General features: G+C 53.9%; 1 protein-coding gene across 1 annotated transcript in view; it reads right to left on the reverse strand.

Annotated features, from left to right (window-relative positions):
* The window catches only part of LOC104996049 (chromosome unknown open reading frame, human C1orf167), a 22634-nt gene extending 2258 nt beyond the window's left edge, over nt 1-20376 (reverse strand). Inside the window, 14 exon segments of the mRNA XM_010850183.1 lie at nt 1189-1465; nt 2003-2390; nt 3735-3879; nt 4762-4970; nt 5663-6052; nt 7707-7893; nt 8352-8527; nt 12444-12630; nt 13173-13332; nt 15891-16004; nt 17092-17299; nt 18037-18114; nt 18448-19252; nt 20307-20376. Of these exon segments, the coding sequence (XP_010848485.1) occupies nt 1189-1465; nt 2003-2390; nt 3735-3879; nt 4762-4970; nt 5663-6052; nt 7707-7893; nt 8352-8527; nt 12444-12630; nt 13173-13332; nt 15891-16004; nt 17092-17299; nt 18037-18114; nt 18448-19252; nt 20307-20376 (3394 nt within the window).
* Nucleotides 20377-21389: the final 1013 nt, after the last annotated feature.

Raw genomic sequence — 21389 nt, forward strand, 5'->3', positions numbered from 1 at the left:
GTGGCCCTTGGTACACGCCACTGCCTCTTCCCACATCCTCCTGCGTGGCCGGAGACTGGAAGGCAAGTGGACTGATAAGAGCTGCTGCTCAGAGCCTTCCTGTGTCAGGCACAGCCTGTGAGGTGGGCATTTCTCTCCCTAGTTAGTGACATAAAAGTTACTTGTTTGAGGCCCCACCTCTCCAGAGTGGTCTGACTCCAGGGCTGGAGCCCCCAGTGACTGCTCTATACAAGTGGGGGCGGGGGGTTCTCGAAGGGAGCCTGTGCCACCAAGAGATGGCATAAAGCCTGTCCCTGTTAAGTGAGGGCTGCCTGGGCACATGTGTGCATTCGGTAGAAAGAAGGGGGCCTGGAATTCACCCTAGTACCACTGGCCATTCCTGGCATCTACTGTATTTTGTTTCTACAAGCCTCAGTTTCTCCATCAGTAGATGGGATCCCTGCCTGCCTTTGCTGACAGGAATGGAAGTGTTTATAAACATACTCTGAAAATAAAGTTGTCTTGAAACATAGATCTAGAAAGAAAATACCCAGAGACTTCAAAATCTGCAGTTGCCATAGCCCTGCATAGGTGAAAATGCAGATTCTGCAAGTAGCTAAAGCTAGTCCCTTTCAATTCCACTTAAATGACTTGAATCTTTTTTCTTAGAACCTTCCTAGAGGCTATGGCATGCTTCCTGGCATCCTAGAATAGGATTCTTGATGCTGCCAGTCATCTAGAGGAGTACTGTGTGCCCTGCAATGAAGTGTCCCTAGACTGCTGTGCAGTGGCACTCCTTGTGCCTGGAGTGACGCTCTCACTGTGGCTTCTCCCCTCCTGTTAGGCTACCCAGCTCTTTGTCACCATTTCTACTGAACTCGATTACCTATGTTGATCCTAGGCTGCACCTTGACTTGGGAGTTTAGGTGTCTGCTCTTTAACAGTTGCCACCCAGGGTGTGCCTTTGTAGCAGACTGCACTGGCCTGGCACTTGGCAGGTGCTCAGTAAGTATTTGCTGATGGTCCCACAGTTGGCTGACTGCCAGACCAGAGGCTGTCTGAGAACTAGTAGGGGTGGTGTCCACAAGGCCACTGGGATCCTGGAGAAGCATCCAGCCACCCTTGCCACCTGGGCTGAATCAAGCTGATTCTGAGGCCACTGGCCCTCGGGTCATTTGGGACCTCCCACCTGACCCAGCCCGGCCTCACCTGGGTCTTCAGGGCTGGAGGGTTCATCAGCACCAGGAGGCGCCCTCTGGTGGCCATCCCAGGCCAGCGCCGGAGGCTGGCCCTGGGCCTGGCCGGGTGGGCTCTGCTGGCCTTCTGGACCTCCGCCTGTGGTTCTAGCCACACTCTGAACAGCGCTGTCTGCCACTGGGCCCAGTGGGTTCGCAAGAAGCGCCTGGGCCCAGCCTGCTGGAAGTGGGTGACTGCAGTTCGCTGGACATGGCCCCGAGTCGCTGATTGGGTCCAGGTCTCTTGGACCCTGGGGGGAGGGAGGAGCCCACACTGAAGTCATCGGGGCTGGACTCTCCAGCGGGTCCAGGCAAAGCCCCATGCCTGTGCTCCCCTCCCTCATCCCTCTCCTGTTGAAATCAGGTTCAAATGGGCACGGAGAGTGGCAGAATATTACATGTGGGGACAGAAAGCGCGCCTGCCCACTGCTCCTTTGTTCCCATCCCCCCACAAGCACTGCTGTATATTTTCAGCACCTGGTGTGCGTCTGGCCTGAGCTGAACTGAGAGCATGCCCATGGTAATCCTGGGACCACCCTGCAAGGCAGGCCTGTTATCTTCCTTTGACCTTCAAAGTCAGACTTGCCCAAGGAGGGAGTGGCATGGCTGGAGAGTACAGAGCTGGCATTTAACCCCACGACTAGCTGCAATGACCAGGATGTCCTATCCCATGACCCCTAGCCCCCTGAGCCCCACCACTAGCCACCAAATACCCTGTACCCTGACACTAAAGTTCAAGGTCTAAGCTGGCCCCACACAGTACGGGACTGCCCTCAGGTCGAGGGCACCCACCTGGCGCTCAGAGTTGGGACAGCATGGTCTCGAATGACCTGGTGCTGGCAGGACTCACGTGCCCACAGCATCCAGCAAAAGGCCTGGGCCCTGGAGCTCTCTCCTGCCTGCCGACGGGCCTTGCGACACAGGCCTGGGGCCACTCGCCTTGCAACGAAGGCCTGCTGGGCCCAGGTCCTCCTCAGCTGCCTGTCTGCCTGGCACCTCTGCTCTCGGCTTCTCCAGCAGGAGGCCTGGGCCACACGCAGCTCCCAAGGCTGGGCTGTGGCCGCTGGGGCCTCACTGGCAAACGTGGCCCTGGGTATCCGTCTGCTCAGATCATCTTGGAAGGCTGGATGCTTGGCCCAGGAGGCTTTCACGACTCTACACCAGGCCTGGAAGTGGCTGCAGAATGGGCAGAGGAGGAGCCTAGGTGGCTTCCCAGTCAGAAGTCTCATTTATTCAAAGTTCAGTTCAATCGATCAGTCGTGTCCAACTCTGCAACCCCATGGACTGAAGCAGTCCAGTCCAGGTATTCAAAGCTACACCTGAAACTCGTCCACAAACCATCACAGGTTATACACGGTTTTGTATACACAGCCTCGGTGCCTTAAGAACATCTGGACCAGACTTCCCTGGAGGTCCAGTGGTTAAGACTCTGCCTTCCACCCACTGCAGGGGGCTTGGGTTCAATCCCTGGTTAGGGAACTAAGATCCCACATGCAATGCTATGCAGCATGGCCAAAACAAACAAAAAAATCAATAATTTCTTTTTTTTTTAAGGAAAAAAAGGAAATGTGGATTGATGTGTGACAGGTGAAAGTCCTGGCTTTCATTTAGGGGCCTCGGCATGCGTGCACCCTGGCTGCTGAGGGCAGGCTGCCTGGGACGGTGTGGGAGCCTGGTGGTGTGGGTCCAGGTCCCCTACATCAGGGGAACAGCTACACCCTGTCTTCCCTCACACGGCAACTCTAGGGCAGGAGGTCAGTGAGGGGACTGTGGTCAGAGGGGCCAAGAAAACATCAGCTACTCTGCAGTGAATGGTTCACTGCCCCTGTGGGAGCACTGAGAACGCCTGTGAGTTTGTATAGAACCAACCCTGGGAGAAAACATGATCTGTCCCCTTCTGCTTTTAAACACGCGCCCAGGTAATTCCCTGGTGGTCCAGTGGTTAGATCTCCATGCTTTCATTGTCAAGGGCCCTGGGTTCAATCCCTAGTTGGGGAACTAGGATCCCACAGGCTGTGGGGGTGTGGCCAAAGATAATTTTTTTAAAAACCACATGCATCTATGATCTGTAGATGTGTGTCACTAGACCATCTGTTTCAGATTTCACTCTCTTCCTTGACTGTGGAATTCTCCTGTGCTGTGATTCATTAAACAAGATGTGGAGTTGGAACACATGTTCCAGTGGCTGTTTGAGGAATTGGTTCCCCCATCTTAGCTGTGAGCTTTGAAACCAAAGGGCTGACCCAGCCAGGAGGTGGAGACCCAGGGCTTGTCAGGGAATTGGGAGGGGTTAGGGGCTTACTATCCCCCATCTCCTGAACAGCATGGAGAATGGAAGCTTGGTGGTTTTTGACTCCAGGCTGGGGTCTCCCTTCATGCCCCTGTTGCCTGGATGCCAGGTCTCCAGCCTGGCCTGTCTCTTGAGCTGCAGAGGCCACCCAGCCTCCCATCCCTAGGCGCTCTCCCTGCTGCTTCTGGGGTGGGGATGACCCTCGCACTCCCACCCCCAGGCCCACCCACCTCTGCAGTAGGAGCTGCTCTGGACTGGCCACCACGGGTCTCCGGCGAGCTGCCGCCTGCTGCCAGTCCCAGAACATGGCCCTCCGCAGGCCCTGGAGGCGGGCCTGCACCCACCGCTGGCACTTCTCTTGCAGGAATGCCTGTCCTGTGGCCAGAGAGATGCTGAGGTGCCTCTGAGTGCTCATTCCAGCCTCAAGCCTAGGCCTTGGGGAACCATGGGCCCCTGCTCCGCCAGCCTCAACCCTCTACCCAAGCGGGAACGGCTAACTGGGTTAAAATTCTCCCATTACAGCTGTTCTACTGGTGACTAAGCCAACCAACTCATAGAGTTCTTTTTTAGTTTCTTGATGATGTTTAGGAATCAGGAGAATTCACACAAAAATATAGATTTCCAGCTTTTCTGTAAAAACAAAGGTCTGGCAACACTGGGTCAATATCCCTGGGCAACAATTGGGTCAGGGAAGCTGCTGTCCCCAGTGGACAGGACATAAATTTCTGAACATCCAAGTCCCCACCTGCCAGCCCACTGATATGACATTGGAGGAGTGAGAAGCCTCTAAAATGGCCCCACTGACCCCTGCTTTCTGTGCTGGGCTCTGAGGACCACCTGACTCCTAAAGGCCAGGTGAGGATGATGAGGATGCAGATGAAGATGGTGATGATGATGGTAACACCCACAAGGAGCTGGGTTCTGAGCCAAGCACTTCATGTGGATTGTCTTATAGAATCCTCACCACCACCCTAGCAGGTGGGTACCACTGTCCCCATTTTATGGATGAATAAGCTGAGACTCAGGTTAAGTAGCTTGTTTAAAGTCCATACAGTCAGGGAATGGAAGAGTGGGGAGTGTGAACCCAAGCATACAGCATCCTCACACACACACCACACCCCGCCCCCCACACCCTGGTCCCAATCTGTCACCCAGTCCATCACTGGAGTCTGTGCTAGAGGACCTGAATCCTGGACGTCCCTGCCAGACCTTGGCCCCTCCCTCACCCCTGGTGCCCCGTCCCAGCCCCTGACTCACTCTGCCAGTAGCAGTGCCAGTGGCCCAGGGCACGTCGTTGCAGTCTCCGGTCCCGTTTCCGGGCCCGCAGCTCCACCTCCCGCTGCTGTACCAGCCGCTGCTGCCACAGGCCCAGGGCAGCCCTGCCCCTCCGATCCCAGGCCCAGCGGGCAGCCAGCTCTCTCTGGGCCCCTTGGGCTGTTGCCCAGTGGCTCCAGTCAAGGAGGATGCTGGAAACGGGAGCGTCCACCCTCAGGTGGTCACTGCCACCCTGGGCCAGCCTGGCCCTGCCCTCCCCTCCCCTCAGCAGCAAGGAGGGGCTTGGGTGACCCTTTCTCCTGTTTCCATCATGGAGGAGGAGGGGTTGCTAGGGGCTGGAGGGCTTCAACGCTACCCTGAGGGTCATGCTGACAGGTGGTCAGGATACAATGGGACCCCAGACGCCCGATGCCAACTGCTGTGATGAACAGCGCTGTGAACTAAGTGCTTACTAATGCTAGGTACTGTGCTTGCTAGGGGATGTGCGTGCCCCTACCTCACTGAGGCCCACCAGTGACAGCCCTAGTATGAACCCCATACAAATGGGGAGATAGAGGCACAGAGAGGTTAAGCAACTTGCCCGAGATCACACAGCCGGTGTGGGACAGAGCTGAGATGACCACAGCCATGAAATTTCTGGGAGAAATGAATACTCTCCCTTACATGATCCCTACCCTCCCCCTCATGTCTCACAGCAGGGCAGGGTAGGAGGGCAGTACCTAAGTCTGGGGAGTGAAGGGGGGCCCTCTGGGATGCAGACCCCAAGGAGATGCAGATGGAAAAGCAAGGATTTCTGGGAAACAGTAAATCCACAGGGCTGGGGAGGGGGGGCGGGCGGGGTGGGCGGGCAGCATGGCTCCCCTGCCCTGGGAGGGGCCCCTACCGCCTCTGAAGCGTGCTCTGGTGCCACCTCGCTGCGTCCCGGGACTGCTGGGCCCGCGCCCGCCAGAGCAGAAGGCATCGCCCCTGCTGTCGCTGACCCGCTGCCCACAGAAAGCTCAACTGGAGCATCTCCAGGAGGGCGGGGGCCCTGGAAGCCTGGGGAAGGAGTTGTGGAGTCCTGGGTGCCCTGGCTTGCCATCGTCTCCTCCACCGTCCTCCTCCCCACCCTCTGCCCCTCACCTTGTCCCGGGAGCTTCTCCGGTGTGTGCTGTGGCCTGGCGGTAGATCTGGGGCCGAGGCAATCCTGGTGCTGCCCGGATCCTGTGCTCTCAGGCGCCAGCCCCTCAGGATGTGCCGCAGTGCCCGCCACTGCACGCCCTTGAAGAAGGAGCTACAGGAGGGGGCAGAGGAGTGCCGGGGTCACACGTCACCTGTGGCTGGGGCTGCTGGAAAGGCACAGAGCTGGGCACCACCAGACTGGCTGCACACTGGGACCACCTGGGACTCTAAGAGATACCGGGATCCACTGGGGCCCCACCCCTGAAGATTCTGCTTTACTGGTCTGGGTGCTGCCTGGGCTTCCCAAAGTCCCAGGGTGACCTTTATGAGCAGCTGAGGCCAAGAGCACAGCTCTACCTGCTGTGATCACCTGCTTGATTCTCACCACACTCCCGGTGTGGGGGGGACATGCAGTTGATGGGGGGTGGAGTCAGGCCCAGGCCCCGGCCCCCAGACCCAAGACTCAAGAGCCCACACCAGTATTTCTGCCTTCACTTGGTTCCAAAGGTAGGGAAACGGAGGCTTGAGGAAAGGTCATTTCCTCAAATGCCAAACAGTGGCAAACCTGGGATCCTAGCACTGGTCTCAGGCTACAGGGAACCCCAGACATGTCGCAGGGAGATATGGACTGTGCCCTGGTACCCAAATGCCAGAGGACAGCCTGGCAGAGGGAGGGCTACATTCTGAAGGATCATGGTGAGTTGAGTTTCCCTGGAGTTCCAGCATTAAAAGAGACTGAGGGTCCAAGTGGACCAAGTGGGTGTGGGGCTGATGGATGCCAGGTGTACAGCTTTTAAGGACAGAATTCTTAACCCTGCAGCTGCTAATTTTCATTCCTCCTGACATCCCACTAGTGAAGCTGACCCCTCCTAACCTCCACCAGCCCCCTCACCCACAACCATCAGCCTGGGCCCTGAATCCCAGCATCCTGTCTTGTATAAAAGCATCAAGAAGAAGGTCTCACTATAGGGACTTTCTTGCTGAAGATTCAGTGTTATTTAGAGCACGGTGCTTGACCCCTCTGAGCCTCAGTTTCTCTAGCTGTGTAATAAGGCAACTGTGCTGTGTATTGGTCGTTCAGTCGTGTCCGACTCTTTTCGGCCCCATGGACTAGCCCACCAGGTTCCTCTGTCCATGGGATTCTCCAGGCAAGAATACTGGAGTGAGTTGCCATTTTCTACTTTAGGGGATCTTCCCAACCCAGGGATCAAATCTGCATCTCCTGCATTGGCAGGCAGATTCTTAACCACTGAAGGGAAGCCCCAGTAAGGCAAATGGGGTCAGGGAAAAGTGGCTCACTTTTATTCATTTAGAGTATCTACTCTGTGCATACAGGCAGTCCAGGCACCTGCGAAATACTGGGAGGCACTGGTGAGGAGACAGACATGGTTTCCCACTTAACTAGGAGATGGGTGAGATGTGGGTTCAGGTTCTGAGGAGGGAGTTGAGTATTAAACCAACCTCCCATCAGGTTCCGGCCATCCTGGTGGGATTCCATGTCTGTGCCCCTGGCATGCCCTGCCCACCCTCCCACCCCCCGCCACCAGCTCTCTGCTCAGCCACTGTCTCAGTGTCCCTGGGTCACCTCCCACAGCCCCACACCCGCTGGGCACCACAGGGTGCCATGCCCCAGGCTGAGACCACAGGAAGGAGCAGGATGCCACCTGTTCCTTATGGAATGCTCCATCGTGTGCTGAGCACTGCTCACACGCCCACCCTAGGTTCCCCCAGACCCTATCCCAGGTCACAAGCTTGTGGTCACCTACTCTGCCCGCTGGCGCTGGGACAGCCGCGTCCTCCAGAGCAACAGCACCCGCTGGAGGGCCAGCTTCCGGCAGGCTTCTTGCAGGGAGCCCTGGCCTTGCTCCTGAGGCAGCACCCGGGCTGCAACCATCAGCCTCAACCCATGGGCTGTGGCCCCTCCAGGGACTGAGCTGAAGAGAGCCATGTTCCCTGAGAAGTAGACAAGAGAGGAATCAGTGACCTCTCTCTTCCCAAAGCCATTGGCGGTCACTGCCTCAGCCCCTGAGGACCCCTCTCCTCATGGGCACTGCCCCCTCCCACCACCTCCAAACCCTTCCCCATCAGGACACCTAAAGATCCTGTTTGGTCTGAGGTGCAGGGGCTGTGCGTCCCCCTTAGATTCGGGGCTTCCCAGGAGTAGGGGCTACATAGTCCTTCGAGGCTTCTCTAGAGGAGCTCATGACAGTGGCCAGGATGGGGCCCACCAAGGCCTGCTGCTCCAGGGACCCTCCCAGGTCTGCCAGGCTGCACCCTTGAGAAAGCTCCCAATCTCATCACCTCCCATCCTGAGAATCTGTAAGTCAACCAGAGCAACTGCAGAAGGAGCTGAAGTGGCGCTGTTTGCTGGGTGCGGGGAGGGGAAGCCCTTTGGCCAGCCGCTCACTCACCTGCCTTCTGCCAACAAAGGGACAGCTGGGCCACCTTCGCCCCATCTGAGGCCCGGAGCTGCTTCATCTGCATCCACTGCTGCAGGCACGTCCTCAGGGTCCCTGCCTGGCGGTTGGCCACGTGGTCCCGGTACCGGGTCCCTCTTTGCACGAAACGCTGCCAGGCCCCAAAGCACCTGGATAGCCAAGAGAAAGTGCTGGTGTTCATCGTAGTGGCAGCAGCTACAGCCACCGGCCATGTGCCAGACACACCACTGAGGCCCTGGGCGAGTCACTCACCTCACTGAGCCTCAGCTTTCTCATCTGTAAAATGGGGCTGCTTTAAGGATAGTGAGGCATGCCGTCTGCTCAGGCCACACCACCACCACTTCTGGGTGCCTGGCAGTTCTTTGCTGCCTCCTACCTGGCCTCCCACATCCACTGTCATCCCACCCCTCTGGTCAGTGCCTACACCATAACCAGAGTAATATTTTTCTTTCTTTTTAAAAAAATTGTATTTTTATTTTTTGGCCATGCCTCAAGGCTTGTGGGATCTTAGTTCCCCAACCAGGGATCAAACCTGTGCCTCCTGCAGTGAAAGTGTGGAGCCCTAACCACTGGACCCCCAGGGAAGTCCCTAGACGTCAGGAAGCATTTAACAGGAGGCTTCCTGTGTGCTGTTTTGGATCTGTCAGGAATTCTCTATTCCTTATTAATTCCTGAATATTCAGGAATTAAGAGGAGAGGCAAGCCTGTCCCAGGGGCTGAGGAATCCAGGCATTTCCTTCGTTAGTTTTTCTATACGGTGATAAGTACCCTCTTCCTTCTTGTGAACCATATGGTAAAAGTGATTATTTACAACTCTCTCTCTCTTTAATATGGATCGCCTATGTTTTGTAAGTCTGGAATTTTAATCTTTATCTTTGCTGAGAATAACTACAGTATATATGCCCACACCATGTTGATTAAAACACCTTTGTTCCATCAGAGCTTTGGTCCCCGTGTCTTGCTTTCTCTCTCTGTCTCCCTCTCTCTCTTTTCCAGGCTGATCCCTGGAGCTCAGAGGCTCTCTGAGTTCACTTTTCTGCCCCGGCTTCTAAGACCCTCTCGAGAAGGCACTCTGCGCCTTCACCCCATTGAGAGGGCACCTGAGGCCTCCTTGAACAGAGCAAGCCCTGTGCCAGGGGCTTTATTGGCTTTCTGTGTAAACCAAGGAATATCAGCCTCTTTCTCTCTCCTTTACTTTCTTATTGATCGACTCCGGACCACCAGGTTCTGGTCCATTAAAGGACCTCAACATCTAGAGAAATATTTTTCAAGTGTTAGTCGCTCTATTGTATCTGACTCTTTGTGACCCTGATAGACTATATCCCATCAGGCTCCCCTGTCCATGGGATTTCCCAGGCAAGAATACTGATGTGGGTAGCCATTCCCTTCTCCAGAAATCTTCCCGACCAAGGTATGGAACCTGGGTCTTCTGCATTGCAGGCATCTTATTCTCTTACTAAAATCCTCCAGTAGTAGTTTCCTTGCTCTGATGAAAATTTCAACTGGTCCCCACTGCCAACAAGGCCCTCTCTGATGATCTGCCCCCCAACACCACTGCACACCTTTCCAACTTCATCTCAGACCACCCTGGCCTCCAACTCTGTACTAACAGGGTTCCAACTTGACCGTCCTTCTTTGAATTTTCCATGTTCCCCTGTCAGAGGCCTTTGAACATGCTGTTCCCTCTGCCTGGAGCTCTTGTCTGCTCTCCCTCTACCAGTCAACCATGCATCTTTCCCATCTCTGCTGAACTCCGGTCGAGGTCAGCTCCCTTTGTTAGACGTTCTCACAGAGAAATTCCCTAATGGTCCAGTGGTTAAGAATCCACCTGCCAATGCCAGGGACATGGGTTCAATCCCTGGTCCGGGAAGATCCCACATGCCATGGGGCAACTAAACCTGTGCAACACAACTACTGAGTCTGTGACCTCTAGAGTCAGTGCTCTGCAACAAGAGAAGCCACTGGTGTGAGAAACCTGCACACTGCAACTGGAGGGTAGCCCCCACTCACCACAACTAGAGAAAGCCCTCGCAGCAATGAAGACTCATGCAGCCAAAAAAAAGTTCTCACGGAAAACTCTATCAGGGGATGCAATCAGCAAAATGCAGACAGTGGGAAACTATCAGACAGGCAACCTGGTTTCTTCAACAGATCACTGACAGGAAGAAAACAACAAAAAACTCAGAGGGAACGCCATAGACGAAAAAGACTTTTGACGATTCCTCAACCAATGGCAGCACATGGGCCTTATTTAGATCCCGATTGAAACAAATGATAACAACACATAGTAGAAGTGGAAATTTGACTGTTGACCAGCTATTTCTTGGTGTTAAGGAATTATTCATATTTCAGGTGTGATCATGGTATGGTGGTACATGCGTGCTCAGTTGCTCCAGTCCTGTCTGACCCCATGGACTGCAGCCCGCCAGGCTCCTCTGTCCATGGGATTCTCCAGGCAAGAGTACTGGAGTGAGTTGCCATTTCCTCCTCCAGGGGATCTTCCCAACCCAGGGATAGAACCGGTGCCTCTTGTGTCTCCTGCATTGGCAGGAGGGTTCTTCACCACTAGCACCACCTGGGAAGCCCATGGTATGGTGGTTCTGTTGTTTAAAAGACTCTGTTTTAGAGATGCTGCGGAGGTATTTACATATGAAATGACAGGATGCCTGGGGTTTTTGTGGGGGAAGTAGCTAGGGTACAGATGAAACAAGTTTTCTCAGGAGGTGATTTTCTTGATGGGTACATTGAAGCTGTTTATTCTGTTTTCCTACTTTTATGTAAGATAAAAATGTCCCATAATAAAATAGTTAACAGGGAAAAAAGTCTTCATGTAGCTCTGTGTTCCTTCCCTTCACAACACTTAACTTGGGTGGTATTCACACACACACACATCCTTTGTGATTGTTAATTTCCTTCCTATCTGTCCCTGCACTGAGTCATGGGTTCCACGGGCCTTAAGCTCTGCTTATAATTGAATCCCTGGCTTCCCAGGTGGCTCAGTGGTAAAGAATCCATGGTACATATACACAATGGAATATTACTCAGCTATAAAAAGGGATGCATTTGGGTCAGTTCTAATGAGGTGGATGAACCTGGAGCCTATTATACAGAATGAAGTATGTCAGAAAGAGAAAGACAAATGCTGTATATTAATGCATATATATGGAATTTAGAAAGATAGTACTGATGATCCTACATGCAGGGCAGCAAAGGAGACACAGATGTAAAGAACAGACTTTTGGACTCAGTGGGAGAAGGCAAGGGTGGAATGATTTGAGAGGATAGCATTGAAACATGTACATTGCCATACATAAAATAGATGACCAGGGCAAGTTTGATGCATGAAGCAGGGTACCCAAAGCTGGTGCTCTGGGACAACCTGGAGAGATGGGGTGAGGAGGGAGCGGGGCGGGTAGAATGAGGGGAACACATGTATACTTGTGGCCGATTCATATTGATGTATGGCAAAAACCATCACAGTATTATAAAGTAATTATCCTCCAATTAAAAAAAAAAGAATCCACCTCCCAATGCAGGAGACACAGGAGATGTGTTTTGATCCCTGAGTCAGGAAGATCCCCTGGAGGAGGAAATGGCAACCCACTCCACTTGCCTGGAAAATCCCATGGACAGAGGAGCCTGATGAACTGTAGTTCATGGGGTCACAAAGAATCAGACAGGACTTAGCAACCGCGCACGCATGCATAAATAAATCCCAGCCCCTGGGTGGTGTCTGGCAGCTCTTAGTGTCTCACTAAATGGTGGATGTATTCATTTCTTATTTTCATTGGTCTCTCAACACCAGGAGTCAAGAACTGACTTAAGGGGCTTCCCTGGTGGTCCAGTGGTTAAGACTCCACACTCCCGTGCAGGGGCCCAGGGTTTGATCCCTGATCAGTGAACTAGATCCCACATGCTGCAACTAAAGATCCTGCTTGCCTCGACTAACACCCAGTGAAACCAAATAAATAGATATTTTGTAAAAAATGGACTTAAAAGGCCTCTCCCAGCTGCATCCCACCCTCTGCCTCAGGGAAGGTGGTCCCCATCCTCTCTTCCCCCTACCTGCAGAGCCAGGCTCTCCGACGCTGAGGGTCCAGTAGGGCCACCCAGGCTGCACCTGCAGCAGGAGAACGCCAGGTGTGGGGGGGCCTCCCCATCCTCTGAGTCCTCAGCGTGGCCTGGGAGGCCTCTCCCTGGACCCCCTTCTCCTGCCTGGCCCATTCCTTCTGATGGCACCACAGGAGGAAGACTAAAGGGAGGGAAGAAGGCGGGAAGAGAGAGTGAGTGGAGGGGAGCAACAGGGCCAGGAGGGACCACTGAATCCTGGGATGCCAGGCTGAGTGGCCTGGGACCAGTCAGTCACTCTCCATCTCTGGGCCTCAGTTTCCCCATGAGTGAGTCATGTCTAAGGACTTCCCAGTTCTAACATACAAGCTTCTGTCTGGCCTGTGTCCATCTTCCATGGCACACAAATGCGGGATGTGCCCCTCTCCTACTATGTGTCCTTGAGCTGGGCACTTAATTTCCCTGTGCCTCAGTTCCCCATCAGTGAAATGGGCACAATGCCTTGCCAAGGTCACCATGAAACTTAAATGAGATGTTGTCTGGGAAGTTGCCAGGGTAGATACTCAGTAAGCACTCACTTACTCACTGAGGAGCCCCTGACCCCCCTGCCCTGCCCAGTGTGGGGGCCTGGGCCTACCCTGCCTGGCTCCATGTGCCCAGTGTAGGGACTCGGGCCCTGCCCTGCCTGGATCCATCTCCCCCTTTCCCCAGAACCCCACGTCTCACCAGCCAGATGTTGCAGAGCCTGCAGGATCGGGACTCCCCTCTCTCCTCCATCTGGCCTCAGCCCAGAACGCAACAGAATCGGCTGGGCTCCCGCCTCCTCTCTCAAACTCCCTGGACTGAGAGTGAAGTTGCCCAGGTAGAAACTGATGCCCTCCCTGGCCTAGGGAGGGCACCCAGTCCCAACCCATCCACCCCAGTCCTGAAGGACCATTTGCTGGCAGGAGCGAAGGTGCGCTGAGCCACCCCCCTGTTCTATTCCAGACAGTACATTCTGTTCCTGATATGTGAGTAATTTGTGGGGAGGGTTCTGCTTTTGCTGTAATCTCTTTAATACTATTTGGATTTTTTTACAACAAACATGCATTAAAATAAATATTACTTAAATAAATATTTTAAACACAATTGTTTAAAAATAAGAATGGGACTTCCCTGATGGTCCATCCAGTGGTTAAGAATCCACCTGCCAACAGGGAACATGGGATCAATCCCTGGTCTGGGAAGCTCCCATGTGCCTTGGGGCAACTAAGCCTGTGCACACGACTACTAAACCTGTGCTCTAGAGCCCGAGAGCCGCAGCTACTAAAGCCCATGAGCCTAGAGCCTGCGCTCCACAACAAGAGAAGCCACCACAGTGAGAGGGCCTGAGCGCCACACAAAGTGTAGCCGCCACTTCCTGCAACCAGCGACAGCCTGCAAACAGCAACAAAGACCCAGCAGAGCCCAAAATAAATAAATAAAATCTTAAAAATGAAAAAAAGAACAAAAACAATACATCGTTGGAACAGAAAACTGAGGAACTGAAAATAAGCATCTTAAACCTCACTGCCCCAGAAATGACCACTATTTCCATTTGACCTTTTTTGGGGGGACAGGGGAAAATGAGATTTATTTACTTATTTTTAACAGTGGTAATTAAAATACACATAAAATTTACCATCTTAACCATTTTAAGTAAATATTCTAAACACGATTGTTTTAAAATAAATATTTAAAACACAATAACCATTTTAAGTGAACAGTTCAGTGGTGTTAACTAATTCACACTGTTATGCAACATTTTAATATTTTTCCTTCTGGTCTTTTTTCTATGCACTATTTTTCATTCATAGAAAACAATATCTTGGGTACTGAAGTGAAGTGAAAGTCACTCAGTTGTGTCCGATTCTTTGCAACCCCATGGACTATACAGTCCACGGAATTCTCCAGGCCAGAATTACTGGAGTGGGTAGCCTTTCCTTTCTCCAGGGAATCTTCCCAACCCAGCGATCAAACCCAGGTCTCCCGCATTGCAGGTGGATTCTTTACCAGCTGAGCCACAAGGGAAGCCCAAGAGTACTGGAGTGGGTAGCCTATCCCTTCTCCAGCAGATCTTCCCAACCTAGGAATCAAACCAGGGTCTCCTGCATTGCAGGTGGCTTCTTTACTATCAGGGAAGCCCATTTGGGTACTATTTTTTCTTTTTGTTGCCACACAGTTTGTGGAATCTCCCCAACCAGGGACTGAACCCAGGCCCTTGGCGGTGAAAGCACAGAGTCCTGCAGCAAATTCCCACTGGCTGTCTATTTTACATACAGTAATGCTTATGTCTCAGTTTGCTATATGATGCAGGGAGCTCAGACCCGGTACTCTGTGACAACCTAGAGGGGTGGGATGGGGAGGGAGGCTCAAGAGGGAGGAAACATATGTATACCTATGGCTGATTCATGTTGACGTAGGGCAGAAACTGGCACACTATTGTAAAGTAATTATCCTCCAATTAAAAATAAATAGAAAAAAAAATTTTTTTTTTTTTTAAAGCACAGAATCCTAACCACTGGACTGCCGGGGAATTCCTTCTTAGGTACTATTTTGATGTGGGGGAGCTGTGCTGGGTCTTCATTGCTGCATGGGCTCTTTTCTAGTTCTGGCAAGTTCTAGTTGCAACTAAATGCAACTACCCTCTAGTTGCATTTGAGCGGGCTTCTCATGGCAGTGGCTTCTCTTGTTGCGGAGCACGGGCTGTAGAGCACACAGGCTTCGATGTTGTGGCATATGGGCTCAGTAGTTGCGATTCCCTGGGCTCTAGAGAAGAGGCTCAGTACCTGTGGCACACAGGCTTAGTTGCTCTGCAACAGGTGGCATCTTCCCAGATCAGGGATTCAACCCATGTCTCCTGCATTGGCAGGTAGATTCTTCACCACTGAGCCACCAGGGAAGCCCATTAGGTACTGTTTTTTAACCCTCTTTTTTTTTTCTCCCAGCATTAAAAATACCCATATGCAAATACCCATAAAGCTACTTCTAGAAAGGAGGATAAGATATATAAGGAGGGAGATGAAACTTTTGAATTAACTGAAATACTTGCAACTATCTTCAATGTTTTTTCAAATCAAGCATGCATTCCTATTATGATTATTATAATAGGAAAAAACACCAATAAAGATATGGAAACAAAAAATAAAAAAAGAATGGGGAGGAATTTTTAAAATCTTGATAAATGTCATATTGAACAGTTGCCAAATGTTTATCACATGGTTAAATAACAATTTTCTCACTTGATGTTGGATAGTGAAGTTTTCATAGGTATAAATAACGCCACGATGGACATCCTTTTGCACAAATCCTTGTCCACATTTGAGGGGAAGTAGGGGACAAGAAGGGAAGGCCACAAGCACTGTCCAGGTCACACTGACCAACCTGGGGTGTCCCAGACTACCTGCTTCTCCAGGCACCATCCACCACAGGCTTCCTTCCTGAGGGGCCTTGGTCCTGGTCTCCCCCGGAGGACAGAGGTCTTGGCCCAGCCTGGACGTGAGGCTGCCCTTGTTTGTGCTGCTGAATCAAGTGTCTCCACTAGGTCAAGAGAGAAGGGGAAGAGGGATGTTGGCTGATGCCTCAAATGTGCTCTGAGCGGGAAGGGCAGAGACAAAGTCAGACACTGTGGTCTTAACCAATTAGATGCCCCTGCCTCTTTGGGAATGAATGGATGGATGGATGGATGGAGAAATGGAGCCCAAGAGGCAGGGCTTTCCTTGGGAGACAAAACCTGGAGCTAGACCCTCCCAAAGCACTTTTCCTAAGGAGGGACAAACACTGAAATGCCCTCCCAGTCCTGGCTAGCAAACCTCTAGTAAAAAATTGTTTAATCGCTAAGTTGCGTCCAACTCTTTTGACAGCATGGACTGTAGCCCACCAGGTTCCTCTGTCCATGGGATTTCCCAGGCAAAAATATTGGAGTAGGTTGCCATTTCCTTCTCCAAGAGATCTTCCTGACCCAGGGATTGAAACTGCATCTCCTGCATTAAGGGGCAGATTCTTTACTGCTGAGCCACCAGGGAAGCCCCTAGTTTAAAAAAAAAAAAGCAACCATTTAAATAGCAGTTTGCTATTTGCTTGCTATGTGCTAGGCAGGATTCTGAGTTCCTTATATTTATTAATTTAACCTCACAACAGGGCTTCCCTGGTAGCTCAGCTGGTAAAGAATCCACTTGCAATGCGGGAGGCCTGGGTTCCATCCCTGGGATGGGAAGATCCACTGGAGGAGGGCATAGCTACCCACTCCAGTATTCTTGCCTGGAGAGTTCCCATGGACCGAGGGATCGCAGAGAGTCGGACACGACTGAGCTAATAAGCACAGCACAACCTCACAACAACCTTGAGAGGTATGTACTATTGTGAGTGCATTTCAGAGCTAAAGAGACTAAGGCACAGAGAGGTCAAGCAACCTCCCCAAGATCACACAGTGAGAAAATGTGGAGGAAAGGAAAGTGGTGGAAATAGGATTTGAACTTGAGCAGAGTTCAGTCACGTGTCTGGGCTGATGCCTGCCCGCTCTCCTGCTAATCACTCAAGGGGAACAATCTGTTCCCCAAGAGAACCTCCTCCCCAGACACACAGGTGTTTCATCACCTCCTCATGCCCCAATCTGGAGGTTCCTAACCTTCTGGAAGGTCCGGGCCAGCAGAGCCTGCGTGTGTCGCTCCCATGCCGCATCCAGCTGGGCCTCCCGGAGCCACAGTCCCCACCGCAGTGCTCGCAGACCCCTGCGTAACAGCTGCCGCCGGCCCAGTGCCACGGCCGCCGCCACTGCCCGCTGCCGCTGTGCCCAGCGCCACCATCCTCTGAAACATCTGGACAGCCACTGCCAGCTGGGGACAGACGAAGCTGACCAGGGGTGGGCCTGGCCCCCAGCCCCAGAGAGCAGCTGGAGGCTCAGCACCACCCACATTGCCTTTCCAGCATGGAGGGTGATGCTCCACCCCAAGGCAGGAGGGCTGGCGGGACACTGGGAGGACTTTGCTCTGCAGAGGGCTAGCCTTGGAAATCCCATAAAAAAGGGCTTCTGGAGGTGGGGGAATGCCCTGTTTGACTGCCAAGAGTGCAGGACAGCCTGACAAGTTTCAGATCCCAGGAAGCAGCAGCCCCCACGTTCCTGTCCTTAGGGGCCTGGGAGGTTCCCTCCCCCTTAAATTCTGCAAGGATCTGCCAGCCGGGCCTTATGGCCATCAGGCCCGAATCTGTAGGCAAGTGGGACAGGAGCTGTTTCCAGAGCGTGGCCTCGGTCCCCACACCACAGCACATATCCTCACCGGCCTAACTCAGGCTCCAGGTTCACAGTGTTTCTGGGTTTGTTCTTGGAAAATAAAAGAACACAACACACTCTCAGGCCGAGAAGCAAGCAGGACTAGATACCCGCTGCTAAGCCTGCCTGCCCAAGGCCTCCCTTTCGAGGGAGGGTGACAGGGTAGTGACAGCCATCTTGGAGTGAGAATTCCTGGGAGGGAGGGCAGCCCCCAACCCAGAGTCCCCTAACTCCCAGACTCCTCTGGCCCCTACCTGCAGGGCACTCCTCGTGGAGGCTATGTCTGGCGGCCCGGAAGTTGACCTTTCTTTCTCCCTGCTTATCCGCTCCCTTGGGGCCCTGTTCCCTCCTTCCTGCCCAGGGAGGATGCCCCGGGCTGAACTGGATGAGGTTGAAAAGCAGAGTCTGGCCTCCCTGCTGGCCGCCCCTGGAGGGAGCAGGGGGTCCCCCCTCTGCCCCCAGCTGTGTGTAGTCCCTGGGGAGCACTGCTCTCCTTGCCTTAGGGGGCAGGCAGAAAGGACCACCTGCTCAGGGTCAAGGGCATCCCCAGGCAGCATCTCCAGAGTGGTCCTCAGTGATGCACGCTTGCTGCTTGCCTGAGAGTCTGAGAGACCCTCCTGGGACCCCTGTGTCTCTGGGAAACCGGAAGTTCCCCTGAGGCCTCTGGAGTGTCTCCTCCTCTCATCCCAGGAATCAAGAACAGGCTGGCAGGGCCGGGAGCAGACAGGGAGTGTCTGGCCAGCTCTGGTCCAGAGCTCCTGCCGCACAGGGCCTGGGGGTTCCCGGGATGCCTGGCACCTGAGCCTCACTGCCTCGCACTCCAGGCGTTGCACGCAGACCAGCAGCTGGTGAATGGCAGCTTGGGATGGGGCCCGAGGCGCGATCTGGGCAGGGACAGCCAGGTCTTTCAGGGTCAGGGGTTCCCCCACGAGCCTGGAGGTCCAGCCCCCCAGGCCACACTGGGATCTGGGGTCTGACCATGTGGGCCCTTTGAGTGGGGCCAGCCCTGTAGTAAGCTTGATGTCTGGGCAAGAGGTATCTGTGGCCAGCAGCCAGGACCGCCTCAGATTGGAGGATGGATGAGCCAGTGGCCCTCGTGGTAGGGGGCTTCCCTGGGGCATCAGGTGGGGCGAGAAGTTCTCCTGAGGCTCTGACCAGAGTTGGGGACTGGTGAGATGTCCACACTCAGCTGTGTGGGTCTCCCTGGCGCATAAATTACTTTGCTGGATCACAAAGTCTTTGGCTGTCCCTTGGGGTCTCCCAACCAAGGACTGCAGGTTGACCTGCTGCCGGAAACTTGAGTTGGTCAGCCGGCCGGTCGTGTCCCTCAGGATGAGGCCCAGGCTGGGGCTGGGGCTGCGGCTGGTCAGGTTGCTCTGGACTTGGCAAGGTTCCTGGCACAGTGCTGTCCCCAGGCACGGTGTGGCAGCAGGTCCTGCCCTCTCAGCCGGGCCCATGGGCACCCACCGGCCGTGTCTACTGCCCAGGCCACCCAGGCTCTTCCGGAGTCTCCATGGCTCTAAAGAAAGGACAGACAGTTATGCGCTGGGGGAGGACTGTGTGGTCAGTGCTCGGGAGGGGCAAGGGAGGGAGCCCAGAGTCCAGAGGTCTGTGTCAGCTATTGTCCTGGGTGGACCGATGGATGCACCCCAAGAGCAGCAACCTGGCATCAATGCGGGGAATCAACGCGGGGATGGGGCAGGGGCTCGGAGGAGGGCAGCAAGAAGCAGGGAGAGAGTGGGGAGGCGGCTGAGGGGTGTCCCAGGTGACAGGTGATGGGGCTGGGATGGGGGCAGTAGGGTGGAGAGGAAGCAGATCAGATCTGCTGAGAAGGTGAAGGCATAAAAGAGGGTGAAGGGGAAAGAAGCATCAAGGACAACTCCCTGGTGTCCAGCTTGAGCAGAGGTGCTGGGTGAGGGGGTGGCTCACAGCTGGAGTGAGAGCAAGACCCAACACATTAAAGTGAAAAGGGAGCTGCTCTGGGGACCAAGGGCATGGGGCTTAGAGCCCTCCCCTACGCAGCCACCACCCCCCCACCCCTCTCCACTGCCACCAGTCTCCCCAGCCCGCCTCCCTTCCACCTAGCCTCTTGGGTGCTGGTGAGATGCCTGGGAGGGCCTGGCAGGTAGAATGGGCCATGGAAGTTTGCAGACTGGAACTAAAGTTCAGAGAGGTTAAGTACCTTGCCCTATGGTCACACAGCTAGAACACAGAGAAACTGGCGTGTGACTTGGAATCTGAACTAGTTCTTGGGTTGCTCCCACTCTTGGCTGCACAGCTCTGTAGCCTTCTGGAATCCCCAGGCACCTGAGCAGGAGGGTTCCCCAGCCCACCACTGCAGAGATCTAGCTCTGGGGCTCCTGTTTCCCCCTTTCTCACCTCACGTCCTGACTTCCTGATCCTCCCTTGGGGCCTGGGCTGGAAGACTTTGTCCTGGTCCAGTTGGCCTCAAACAGCTAATCTCAGGAATTAACAAGGCCCTGGGCTGGCCTGTCTGCAAAAGGGGCTCTGGGCAGCTACCCAAGGGGGCCCTGCTCTTGCCACCTCTGACCCAGACCCACTGAAACTCTTGCCTGGCCTCAGGGAGGTTGCCGGCCTGGGGGGCACATTCTCCTTGTAGCTGGCATCAGGTCTCAGCTCCATGTGCTCCAGGGCAAAGCTGGGGGCAGGGGGCAGTGATCTTGTTCCACACCACAGCTGGCGGTCCTATTTGATTAGAGGGGCTCTGAGGGGTAAGGACAGAGTACCCAGCTCTTACCCAGCCATGCGCATCCCTGGTCCCCAACCCCACCCATCACCAGCATCCCTGGCTGACCTGAGGTCCAGCCTGGCTGTCCTGTTCAGGGCCCCTTTGGGTCTCCTCTCCCCAGCCCCCTACCACCCTTTTCCCTTGTCATTTTCTCGTGTCTTCCGGCACCCACTCCTTCTAACACTGATGACAGATTCCTGTGGACTGCGCATCCCCAGCAGCCCTGTCAGGTAGGGGCTCTTTCTTTCAGAACTCCAGGCAGGATTGAGTGCCCCTCTTTGATTCCTGTGGCCACTTCCCAACCATTCTCCCTCTGTCTTCTCTAGAATGTTCTGGTTCTAAGCTCCAGGCGAGCCAGCAACGAAGTTCTAATAATTTATTTCTTGAAGATGTCAGCTTCGGCTCACTGTCACTTTGTCCAACACACACCTAAGTTCTGGGTGGTTTTACCCTCCATGTGGACGAGCCCTCTAATTCCTGGTCTGCAAGTCCTTGACCTTCTTGCCTCCCACCATCTTGTCCTTCACCCAACCTCAGCCACCGGTGCCCAGGGTCCCCCCAGACTCTGTCATCCTCAATAACTGCACCCCTCCCTAATTTCTGTTTCAGAGCCCACACCCATCTTTCCAGCTCCCTCCTCTGGACCTTGCATGAGACCTGGTCCTCTCTTCTCATCACCCTTTGTCCTTTGATCCTTGATGTCTCTCTCCTGCCTCCTGCAGCTTAGCCATCCAGTGTCCTAACCATCCCCTCTGTGCACTCCCAGCTCCTCCTCTCTGCCACTCACTCAGAAAAATGACAACACAGGTTAAAGTGACTAAAGGAAACCCTACAACTGCACTGGTGGCCTTGCTCAGAAAGTACCACCTCAGCCTCAAGCGGGGCCCCCAAGGCTGCTGGAGAATCA

The sequence above is a fragment of the Bison bison genome, unplaced genomic scaffold (genome assembly GCF_000754665.1).
Source record: "Bison bison bison isolate TAMUID 2011002044 unplaced genomic scaffold, Bison_UMD1.0 scf7180017864289, whole genome shotgun sequence".
NCBI classification, from domain to species: Eukaryota; Metazoa; Chordata; class Mammalia; order Artiodactyla; family Bovidae; genus Bison; species Bison bison.